The sequence below is a fragment of the Gopherus flavomarginatus genome, chromosome 1 (genome assembly GCF_025201925.1).
Source record: "Gopherus flavomarginatus isolate rGopFla2 chromosome 1, rGopFla2.mat.asm, whole genome shotgun sequence".
Lineage (NCBI taxonomy): Eukaryota > Metazoa > Chordata > Testudines > Testudinidae > Gopherus > Gopherus flavomarginatus.
This window is the reverse complement of record NC_066617.1, coordinates 64883534-64896228: the sequence shown is the minus strand read 5'-3', so window position 1 is coordinate 64896228 and position 12695 is coordinate 64883534. Positions and strand designations below refer to the sequence as shown.

Sequence of the window (12695 nt, the reverse complement as noted above, 5' to 3'; positions counted from 1 at the left end):
CAGAAGTGGGCAAACTTTTTGGCCTAAGGGCAACATCTGGGTATAGAAATGTTATGGTGGGCCATGAATGCTCATGCAATTGGGGTTGGGGTGAGGGTTCAGGCTCTGACGTAGGGCCAGAACTGAGGGGTTCAGGGTGCAGGAGGGGGCTCCGGGCTGGAGCAGGGTGTGTGTGGGGGGAGGGCTCCGGCTGTGGGTACAGACTCTGGAGTGGTGATGGGGATGGGGAGTTTGGGTTGTGGAAGGGTGCTCCAGGTTGAGACCAAAGGGTTCAGAGGGCAGGAGGTGGATCAAGGCTGGGGCATGTAGTTGGGACATGGGGGGATGGCTCAGGGGTGCAGGCTCCAGGAGGTGCTTCCCTCAAGCAGCTTCTGAAAGCAGCGGCATGTCTCCCCTCCAGTTCCTACGTGGAGCTGCGACCAGATGGCTCTGCTGCATGCTGCCCCATCTGCAGGCACCAGCCCTGCAGCTCCCATTGGCCATGGTTCCCGACCAATGGGAGCTGCAGGAGTGGCACTTGGGGTGGGGGCAGCATGCACAGCAAAGCCCCCTGGCTGCTTCTACGTGTTAGAGCCGGAGGGAGGACATGCAGCTACTTCCAGGAACCACGTGGAGCGGCCTCTGACACTGCTCCAAGGCCGGAGCAGGGCAAGCCCCAGATCCTGCTCCGGGGTGGGAGCTCAACAGCTGGATTAAAACAGCTGGAGGGCCAGATCCGGCCGCAGGCCAAAGTTTGCCCACCCCTGCTCTAGCTAGTTTAATCTTATTTTGTGCATTTGCCTTTCTGATTTTGTCCCTACATGCCTGTGCTTTTTTAAATATTCAGTCTTCCTAATCTGACCTAGTTTCCAATTTTTGTAGGCCTCTTTTTTGAGTTTCAGATCATTGAAGACCTCCTGGTTAAGCCAGGTTGGTCTCTTGCCATATTTCCCATCTATCCTAAGCAGTAAGATATTTTGCTCTTATGCCCCTTAATAATGTCCCTTTGAAAAACTGCCAACTCTCTGTTTTTCCCCTCAGACTTGCTTCCCATGGGATCTTACCTACCAATTCCCTGAGTTTGCTAAAGACTGCCTTCTTGAAATCCACTATCTTTATTCTGCTGTTTTCTCTCCTACCATTCCTTAGAATCATGAACTCTACCATTTCATGGTCATTTTCATTTAAGCTGCCTTCCAGTTTCAGATGCTCAATCAGTTGCTCCCTATCTGTCCAAATCAAATCTAGAACAGCCTCTCCTCTACTGGCTTTCTCCAAAGATTTCCAAGAATTTGTTGGATAATCTGTGCCCTGCTGTATTATTTTCCCAAGAGATGTCCGGGCAGTTGAAGTTTCCCATCACTGCCAAATCCTGTGCTTTGGATCATTTTGTTAGTTGTTTAAAAAAAGCCTTACTACCTCTTCTTCCTGGTTATATGCTCTACAGTAGACCCCTACCATGACATCACCCTTGTCTTTTACCCCTTTTATCCTTACCCAGAGATTTTCAACAAGTTTGTCTCCTATTGCCATCTGAACCTCAGTGCAAGCGTATCCATCTTTGATCCTTCCCTCTTTTCCTCTGCCTGTCCTTCTTGACTTTCTTCTCTGCAAAATCTCTTGGGCAGATTTTCTGCACCATGCAAGAGCTTTGGGATGACAATCAGTTTCAAGAAGACAGTGATCATATACCAAGGGGTGGAAGAACCAGTGCTCGACATTACTCCGAAGCATAAATCTCTTTGCATCATTGACAGCTTTTGCTACTTGGGTTCTATGATCAGCAGGAAACTTGATCCTCAGATTGAACTAACAGAATTGGAAAAACAGCTAAGAATTTCAAGATATTACAGAAACGTGCATGGAATAACAGCAAATTATCAACTAAGGTGAAGATACGGATCTATGAGACTTGAGTGCTGTCATTTCTGCTCTACGTTTCAGAAACATGGACAACATATACTAAACACATTAGGAGACTGAACAATATGAGATGCCTGTGTAATATTCTGGAAATAAAGTGGGAAGACAAAATACCAAACACAGAGGTGCTGAAGCATGCAGGATTGACACACTTAGAAACTACTATCAAGAAGAAGGGGTGGCAATGGCTCAGTCATGTCAGGAGAATGGGAGGTGACTATATCCACAAGAATATTTTGTACAGCAAGATTCAAGACGGCACTAGAAAGACGGTATGACTGTACCACAATGTGTGCAAAAATTATGTGAAATCATTCAACATCAGTGTAGACAAATAGAAGGGGCATGCAGAATTCCGTTAAATCTGGAGGAATATCTGGCACTGGGGACAGCTCAACATGAAGTGGCTTTGATCCAGAGGATGGAAGCAAAGCGAGAAAGAAGAAAGCAGTGTGCTGTAATCTTGAACTCCAACTCAGACAACACATGGATCTGTGAAACTTGTAATACGCTATGTCCCTTTTGAATTGGGCATGTCAACCATAAGCAGATTCATTAGGCATCTGACTAGACCTTTCGCACGTACACCATGATCCAGTGGATCACCAGTTAGCTGAGCAATCAATATACCAATATTCCAGTCACATGCATTATCCTACTTAGTCTCTATAATGCCAACTATATTACAGTTGTGTTTATTTACTAGTATTTCTAGTTTTTCCTCTTTATACCCCCCCATAGTATTAATGATCAATACTCCCCACTATGCACCTTTCAAAATGCATAGGTCCTACGTACGTCTATCACTACATGTGGTGTACTTCATCCATGCCCCAGTAACAACTATGTGGGTGAAATGAGAATCACTACGCTGTCAAATGAACTCTCCCAGAAAAATGATAAAAGACAAATGCCGTATCACCCACGGGCAAACATTTTCACAAAGCAACCACTCCATATTTACCCTTTCAATTCTCATCCTCAAAGGAAAGTAGAACACCACTTTCAAAATATGAGTCTAGGAGCTTAAATTCATAACTTTGTTAGATATCAAAAATCATGGACTTAATATAAATCTAATGTCTTTGTCTCATAACAATGTGGAACCCACTAACCTTTCTTGGTCCTTGGTACAGGTGCTAACTCTCCGTTTCACCATGAATGGTCTCTCTTGCAACATCTGTTCTACCCTTCTATTTAGCTGTGACAGTGACAGTACCTCTCCCACACCTAAAGAGCAGCTCTGTGAAAGTTTGAAAGCTTCTCTCTCTCCAATAGAAACTGGTCCAATAAAAGATATTACCTCATCTACCTGTTCTCTTAGCATTTATTTTGGTTTTCCTTATTTCAAGCATGCATACACTCCTGCCCAACTATCAAAATTCTGCCAGGTTCTACTCTTCAGAACTTTGCCACTGATGTTACAACTACCAAAGAAGAATAACTGATAGTGGACCATGCTTACTAGATTAAGGCAAGACACATTTCTCCCAATATTACTTTTTAAAAAATATTTTTCTTTTAACTTATTTAAAAAATTCTTGTTACTTGATCTCCTACATATTATAAAATAAGAATATTTAAAATATGCAACAGATTTCAGTTTCTAGTATTCTCACCAGCAGAGTATAGTAGGGCATGGGTAGGCAATCTATGGCACGCGTGCCAAAGGCAGCACGCAAGCTAATTTTCAGTGGCACTCCCACTGCCCAGGTCCTGGCCACTGGTCCAGGGGCTCTGCATTTTAATTTAAATTTAAATGAAGCTTCTTAAACTTTTTAAAACCTTATTTACTTTACATACAACAATATTTTAGTTTATACATTACAGACTCATAGAGAGAGACCTTCTAAAAACGTTGAAATCTATTACTGGCACACAAAACCTTAAATCAGAGTGAATAAATGATGACTCGGCACACCACTTCTGAAAGGTTGCTGACCCGTAAAGTAGGGTATCACACCAAGTGGTAGTTCCTGATCAGTTAAGCCTGTTAGTTACAATATACAACCAGACAATAGCAGAATATTTCATCTTGAGCAACTCACTTAACTTTTCCATACTTAAGTTTTCTCTTCTATGAAATAATACTACTCTCCTCCTTGGTAAAGTACTTTGTGATGTTTGAATTAAAGATTCTTTATAAGGACAAAGCATCCTTTCGTATTCACTCTTACATAAAAAGTATTTTTATCTTTACTAAAGGACTAAATATTTCAACAAGTGTTCACAGAGTCAGGGCCTGTGTTTCGGAAACAGGTACATTCCTTCAGTGGAACTGATTTAGATAAGTAAGTTAGCATGTTAAAATAAATATCACAGTTACATAAACAAATTCCTACCTTGGAGAGTGCTTCATCATGGACAACTGTATTGGTTGTTAAAAGAACAAGAACTGTCTGAAGTAATTTGAGTTCTTCAAGACTATTTTCCATCAGTTGCCAAAGCATGTTAATAATATTTCCAGCTGCAGCCTATGAAGAAATCATTTGATATATACAATTAATTTTATACTTGGCATTTAATACCAAGATTACACACACATTTAAAATACATCATTCACATATACTATAGTAAATTCATTTTTTTCCTACAACCATATAAACACACAGGGAATACAATACTAATTTCTTTGTCACAATGGTCCTGGATATCAAAAGACTTACATGATCAGTTCTCTTCTATTTAAGGCATATATTTTAATCATTCTGTCAACCTGTGTGCACGCTTCATTTTTCAACCAGAAGCGCAAGTTCTCTTAGAGGAAGAGGCAATTCACTACAAAGCTAATTTGACTACAAACTTCAGTGACCTATATATGCCAGAAAAATATGTCTATTACTCTGTCTAAACAGAGAGTACGTATTACTTTCATGGACTGTTTGACATATTCAGTAAAAAGCAGTACTACTAGATATTACATGTGTATTTAAGACTACAGTAATAGTTGTATGCTATATTATCAAATGGATGCAAACACCCTGCATAGGCTCTGGAGCCAAAAGAAGGTGAAACTATATGCAGAAGTACAGATTTATCAAACCTGTGTAAGTCCAATCCTCTTATATGCATTTGAAACATGGATTCTGCTTAAGCAAGACATTGGGAGGTTGGAGGCATTTCATATGCATTGCCAGCAGCGAGTACTGGATACATTATGGTTTGACTTTATCAGTAATAAGATGTATCACTGAGAACTGGCCTCAAGATGACTAGTCATCATTGGCCACTGATAGCTAGCTCTTTTTGGTCATGATGCTTGCCTTGGAGACAAGTCTCTGCATACCAAGCTTTGAAGATTGGACTTGAGGTCAGGAAAGGACACTGCCCGGTCATACACTGGCGGCAGTCACGACATTGCCCACAATTAACTTGAACCAGATCAGTAATAAACCTGGGGAGTTCTTAAATGCTGCAAATAAAGCTGTGCAGTGTGGTCACGGACACTTGGCACTACAAACCTCCGCTGTCTAAGCATATTATTCTTGTTACTTATTATACTGAATTCAAAAACTATGCCACTGAAACTTTAATATAATAACATACTATTCATGCACAGAGACAGGCAGAGTAAAGATTACACTTCCGTTCTTAAGTGTGGTACGTACCAACTTTTGAATGCTTAACTGTGCCCTTTTCATACAGCACTACAACTACACTAGCCAAAACAGCTTTTCAAATCAGCCATTTTTATCATGTAAAAGAGGTCTTCCTGGTTTGTGGTACTGATTTCTTGCACTATGTCAGTACAAGTTTGGCAATAGTGTTTCCTAGCTAACTGCAAGTGAGCCAACTAAGGAATCCAACTATTGTAATGGAGTCTACAAAAGAATACTTAAAAAAAAAAAAACTATTTTATGTACTTTTCCTTTGGCTCCAACGGGGTGGACTGGATTTTGACAATGATATTTTAAACTCCAAAAAAACATTTTCCACTCGATTATATCCATTTTAATATACATAAATGTGTTTCAGCTTTAGAAAGCAGTCTTGTAAGTGTTTTTATCTTTGCTAAAGTACTGAATACTTCAAATATTTCAATACAAGACAATATTTTCATATAACATCCATCTTACCTCTGAAACAACTTCATGTGACATAAGTCTCTGTATGGCTGCTAGACACAGTTGAGTAATCTTTGGTTCCTTTGTTCCACAGCCCATTAGAAATGGCTGAACTACTTCTGAGCTGTTCTCTTTCAATGCTTTTGAACAGAGATAAGGAAAGTTGGTCAACTTTTAACAGTTTGCTGATTTGAACGACGTAAGGCAAATACTTGTTAGTCATAAAACACATAATGAATAACAGTTAAGTTATTCAAATCCTAAACAAGAACAAAACCCAGAAAGAATCTCCATTGAAATTTATGGCAGATATTTTTGCACTGGGGGGAAGCAATTAGATTAAGAGTGAGAGAAATGCCAGTAGTCTCCTGAATACTTGACCTGCCAATGAGCTTCTTGTCCTATCCTCTCTTAACCCTTTCCACAGTGCTCTGATCCCCACATCCCCGCTTGTCCTCCTCACTCTGTCCCATTTTAGTGCATCTCCTCATCTTTGTCTTTCTTTCTCCCTAACCCTCAAACTTCCTTCTAGAGTGACTTTGGTTTGTCCATGTCATAAGCCTCTTCCAATCTTCAAGAAGCCCTCTCTTCCCCTTTGGGCTCTGCAAGGAGTTTCAAACTTGTACTCTCTTCAGTCTGTTGGATATCCATGTATGGAGCAGTGCATCAAGGAGGTGCTACATGTGTAGCATAAAGGATGTATACCAGTGCAGACAGAGTGGGTGGGGAAAAAACATCAAAGCAATACTCATCACCAACCACATGGCCCTGTATAGTGTAGTGAGAATGACTGGTCATTTAGAGCCCTGGATAGGACATTCACATAAGGATACGATGAGTTTAAGAAAAACAGAAGTTAGTCATTTTTGTACCACAGCTCTTATAAGTAAAACTTATGCTTGTGCTACGATGGCAAATAGCAGACAAACAGCTTTTTATTTATGTAACACTCAAAGACATTTGGAGTATATGTGAGAGTTTGTTTTTTTACTCAGTGTTCCAACAACTGATCTGAAAACCAACATCAAGTTAAGAGCAACAAAAAAGTATTTAAAACTGAGGCCCTCTTGATTAAAACATCTCAAAAAAAGGGCTAGAGGATTGTTAAAAGCATCTGCTTCCTGTAAGAATGTTATATCCGTGGACTTATAAAAGGATCAGACAAAGTGAATGTATTAAACAAACTGCATTCTATAATGGCAGTTTCTTCAGAGCCACTACAGGGTAACAATGTATTGACAGATATACAGATCTGGACATTACAGAGCCAACATCAAAAGCTTATTTAAAAATCAGACAGACAGCCCTGAATGTGTAGGAGCACAAGCCACTTTTTAATCCTCAATATTCTGACTATAAAAAAGAAATCAGAATTGAAAATCAGCTATAAACTGTTTTAAGCAAAACAATCTGCTTTTTAAATCACAAGAACACAAATTTACATCCAGCACTAGTACTCTTCTGCTAAACGTTCCACAGTTCTCTAACAACATGAGTTATAAATTATTGATCAGTGAACTGAAGTGCTTTTATTTATAATTTTTTTCTACAACTGTCACTGAACTCCAAATAACAATTAAGAGAAGAAAAATACTGTAAATTTATCCCCCACACATGACTCCCAATAGAGTCCTGAAAAGGAGTCAAGAGATGATCATTAGGAGACAAGGATAAAAAGTGGAGAAGGTGGTGAACAACTTTAATACAATATCACACATGTTGTACATTTAAATAAAAAAAGGTCTATGCTTACGTCAGCCAGTAGAGTACAGACTATACCTGTGCTAACTGGGCGCGCATAAACAACAGCATTGACAGTGAGGCACAGCTTAGGCGAATAATGAGCCGTACATGCCTGAACCTCTATACAGCTCTACATAGCTCTCTACACACCCAAGCGGTGCCTTTCACCTCTACAGTGCTACTTTTAGGGTATGTCTACATCTACAATTTTGCAGCGCTGGTTGTTACAGCTGTATTAGTACAGCTGTATAGGGCCAGCGCTGCAGAGTGGCCACACTTACAGCAACCAGCGCTGCAAGTGGTGTTAGATGTGGCCACACTGCAGCGCTGTTGGGCGGCTTCAAGGGGGGTTCGGGGAACGCGAGAGCAAACCGGGGAAGGAGACCAGCTTCGCCGCGGTTTGCTCTCGCGTTCCCCGAACCCCCCTGCAAACCGCAGGGAAGGAGACCTGCTTGCTCGGGGTTCGGGGAACGCGAGAGCAAACCGCAGGGAAGGAGACCTGCTTGCACGGGGGTTCGGGGAACGCGAGAGCAAACCGGGGAAGGAGACCAGCTTCGCCGCGGTTTGCTCTCGCGTTCCCCGAACCACCCTGCAAACCGCAGGGAAGGAGACCTGCTTGCTCGGGGGTTCGGGGAACGCGAGAGCAAACCGGGGAAGGAGACCAGCTTCGCCGCGGTTTGCTCTCGCGTTCCTCGAACCACCCTGCAAACCGCAGGGAAGGAGACCTGCTTGCTCGGGGGTTCGGGGAACGCGAGAGCAAACTGGGGAAGGAGACCTGCTTGATTACCAGAGGCTTCCTCAGGTATGCTGGGATACCTGCTTATTCCACAGAGGTCAAGAAAAGCGCTGGTAAGTGTCTACACTTGATTACCAGCGCTGCATCACCAGCGCTGGATCCTCTACACCCGAGACAAAACGGGAGTACGGCCAGCGCTGCAAACAGGGAGTTGCAGCGCTGGTGATGCCCTGCAGATGTGTACACCTCCTAAGTTGCAGCGCTGTAACCCCCTCACCAGCGCTGCAACTTTGTGATGTAGACAAGCCCTTTGTTGCACAGCATCCTGCTGCCTCCATGCTGCCAAAGTCTTTTCCTGCCACATGTACCTACACACCACAGTGAGTGTGAACGAAGCCAGACTTTCATGGCAACATGTAACTACACATACCCTACGTGCCACTGCAAGTGTAGACAGGGTCGTAGGAAGTATTTTATCCTACTACAAAGCCCAATTTATCTCAATTTCTGTGGTCCATCTGTACCTAACTTTTGAAGATGGATCCTGATATACAATTTAAAAGTGTCTTCTCCAGGTTATCACCAAAACCAGAATCTGGGAGATTAACTCCCATTTTAAAAGTGACAGAAAGAAATTCAGTTGCATCAAAGTTCCACTTCCCTTTTATACCCCTACTTAGTCTGCAGAAGGAAGATGTCAATTTTTAACAATGTCAAAACTCTTCCAAGAGAAGGCTTAACAATAAACTCAGGTCCTGACAGATTAAAAAACTCTTAGTTTACTTTTGAAATGTATCTACTGTATTTATAATTTTTAAAGTAAGTGTGTGTGTGTGTGTGTGTGTGTGTGTGTGTGTGTGTAATTATGATCTTATACAGTCCATTCATTAATTTAAAAGAAGCATTTCAGTCCACCTTTAAATTTAAATTTTTAAACCTGTACAGTGGCTAAAGATATTTTGTAATCTGTTCAAGAAAGACAACCGAGTTGGCACCAAAAAATAAGAACGTTCTAATGATGGATCAATGAACTGTCTTGCAGTTTTTCCTTAATCCTGTAGCAGTTGTAATGTTTGCCTCATCAATTTCTCAACTAGAATATTTTTCAGCTTTAACAGTACATATGTATGTACACAGTCTCCATACAAGGTTGGGGTTTTAAATAGGATATTTGGGAAATCAGACTGGCACTACCTAAGTTTAAATGTGCAAACACTGAGCTAAAGCAAAACCAGAAAATGTTGATATCTTGAACAGAAAAGACTGGCAGAATCTTTAAAGGGACACTATCAAGCATTAGCAAAAGATACAGGCATAGTAAACTCCATGTCATTCTTTATAGCTGTGTTTCCTCTCTCCCCCTCAAGTAATCTCTGTTTGAGAAGTAGTACTGACATAATAGCAAAGCTCAGCTAGTCAATACTCATGAGCAGGATCAACAAAATCTCCACATGTGTAATATCCATGTTTCCTTAAATTTATTCACACACTCAGAATCTAAACTTTAGGGCTTTTTAACTTTGAAGTTTCTAACTTTTGTTGTTGTGTCAGATACAATGAAACACATGAAAATGACTGATTATACGGAGCAAACATTGAAAGAGCTGACAAACAAACATTAGCAAAATATGAAAATATGGCAAAAAATCTCTTTAATCTTTCAGTTGAAGTCATCTAACTATTGTGACTTACTTAATACAAGTAAAAATATACCAGACACAAGTATACTTTTTATAATATCAATATCCCTTTAATATCCCACTTTCAAATGATGCAAGCAAGTTATTTGAGACCAGAATGGGCCACAGAGGGAATAAAATTCCTTCATCTAAATCTATTGCATCTGAAGAGAATTCTGTCCATTTCACCTATCCAGAAAAGTCTGGTGCTTGATGTATTAACCTATGCACTGGCTTCAAGGCACAATGAGATGGAAACATCTCAGACTACATTTTAAAGCTCCATCAACTCTGCAATGTATCTAGAAAGATGCTAAGAACATATTAAATCTCAGTATAGATAAAACCTGTTGTCTTTAAGGGCTATAGTTTAAGAGGTTGCAAAGAATGTCCAGAGTATAAGCTAATACAATAATACTAGGTTAAGTCTGCAGCCAGACCATAGAACTGAAGTGCAAGCTCCACTCATCTCAATGGAACACTACCTTCAAGGTTTAGTTACCACTATTTGGAGACCCATCTACACTACAAATTGAACCTTGCCTGGCTTTAGCACAACAGCTTCCTGATGAAAGATGCAGCTCCAGCCTTGTCATAATGTGGTTCAGTCTTATCGGTGAAGACAGGACTAAACTGCAGCATAACACTTGCATATTATAACAAGATTCCCAGCTAGCGTACTGACATATTTAATCCCATCTACAAAGATAAACAGTCAGGGAACCATCATGTCATAACACAGATACGGCAAAGTAGGGCAAATGAAAGAAAATAAAAATAAGTCTCTATTCAGAAAACCTTAAAGATTTTTGTCAATAATTCAAACACATATTTATTGTATCTGCTCACAAGTAGCCCTATAACAACAAATCTATGTAATTATTGATGAAGGAAACAAATTATAGTAAACACATTTCATTTTTAACTTGAAAAAAAGAATTCATGAAATATGAAAAATACTTTGTGTTCCTTTAAAAAAAAAAAAAAAAAAAGTCTGTCCAGATATACTCAGAATGCCATGACCTTTCACAATTCTTCAGTCTTGGAATGAAGATGAAAAATTTTACACCATTAACTAGCTTTTTTTAAAATGTAAATTGTTTATGTAACTAATACTCCGCAGAATGTTGCTAGCTTTCCTAATGACTAAATGGAGATTTCTCTTTTGTCTATTTGTCTTAAATTTGTGTCTTTTGATGCATAGCTGATGTTACCTGGCATAGTTTTCCCACTTATGTCAGCATTCATGACAGCAGTAAAAACAAAGAAAAAACAAACAAATAAAAGACACACATTAAAGTAAAATAGAGGGGAGGGACTGCTATTTCAAACACTTCTAGGAATCTCCTTCTCAACAATATTTTTACATCTCTTAATATAGAAGTACCCTTACATTACACAGTCTTTTCTCAATCTTTCAAATTATTCTGTTGTGGGGATTTTGTTTAAGTACCGCTGTGCTAAACACTGGTGTATTAACTCATGGAAATCCAAAAACTTTTGCCCTTCTGAGGGCTCTAATGGCAACATGCAAGAAACCAACAGATTACATGCAATTTAATAAAGTTGCAGAAAGCTGGGCAGATCATTTTAAGATGCACGGTTGCAGCCCGCAGGGATTTCCAGTCCCAAAAAGCTATACTGCATCTCAATATGAGCAACCTCTATCCAGATTAAGATGAAGCACTGGCTGCTGGGTACTGTAGTTTCCACAGGCAAGACTCATTAGATAGATAGGCATATTGTACAATTCCCTGGGCAACAACTGGTGAGATGAACACGCACAGTGAGCAAGAGATATTGAGAGTCCTGAGAAGAGTTGTTAATATTTGTTACTTTTCTCTGCTCAAACAGTTCAGTAGAAAAACCACTGAAAATTATCCCTGACCGAATTGTGCACCCTCACATGGTCCACATATCTGTGCCCCTCACTCAGAAAAATGCAAAAGAAATCTGCGGGGGACATGCACCTCTTTCCCAGCAGCATATCTGTTCCAGTATTCCTGGATCAGCCTCAGAGCCTCAAATCACTGCCGGGCGGGAGGGGGGAGGGAAGTGGCTGGGCGTAGGAGACATTGATCACAGTCAGGGTGCAAGGCTGGGCGTGCATGTGTGCCAACAAGCAAGAGAGACTCTGTTCCTCTCGCTTGCTACTGTGGCTCGCAGGGCGTGGAGCTGTAGAGCTTTTTATTATGCTGGAGGCAGAAGCGTAGCAGCCTGCCTGCTACTTAATTGATCTCATTCTCTGAGTCAGAAATGTAGCTGCCTGCCTGTCTAGTAACATTGTTAATGTTCCTATTGTTAGATAACTGTTCCCATTCTCAGTCAGTTCCCCTAGGAGCATAAAACCTGTAAAAGTTTTAAGGCCTCTACATTGCCAGAGTCAGGTAAAGCCTTATAAATGACAGTAAGGGAATCAGCTAGGAAGATTTATGTGCTTTCCTCCCTTTTTCTGTGCCGAAGTGGCACAGTGGGGTTAGATTACAGCTCAGGATTTAAAAAAAAAAGGACTTTGAGGGCAAATGAAACGTTTACCAAGCAGTCAATAAAATGTCAGGACAATCAGAACCA

At 40.6% G+C, this 12695-nt stretch overlaps 1 protein-coding gene across 8 annotated transcripts in view; it reads right to left on the bottom strand.

Annotated features, from left to right (window-relative positions):
* MON2 (MON2 homolog, regulator of endosome-to-Golgi trafficking) overlaps window positions 1-12695 on the bottom strand; it is a 195161-nt gene that overhangs the window by 156845 nt on the left and 25621 nt on the right. For all 8 annotated transcript variants that reach the window (XM_050923165.1, XM_050923129.1, XM_050923137.1 and 5 more), the window contains exons 3-4: window positions 5979-6106; window positions 4245-4376 (exon numbers count right to left, since the gene is read on the bottom strand). In XM_050923165.1, the coding sequence (XP_050779122.1) occupies window positions 4245-4376; window positions 5979-6106 (260 nt within the window). The remainder of the gene's footprint in view (window positions 1-4244; window positions 4377-5978; window positions 6107-12695) is intronic.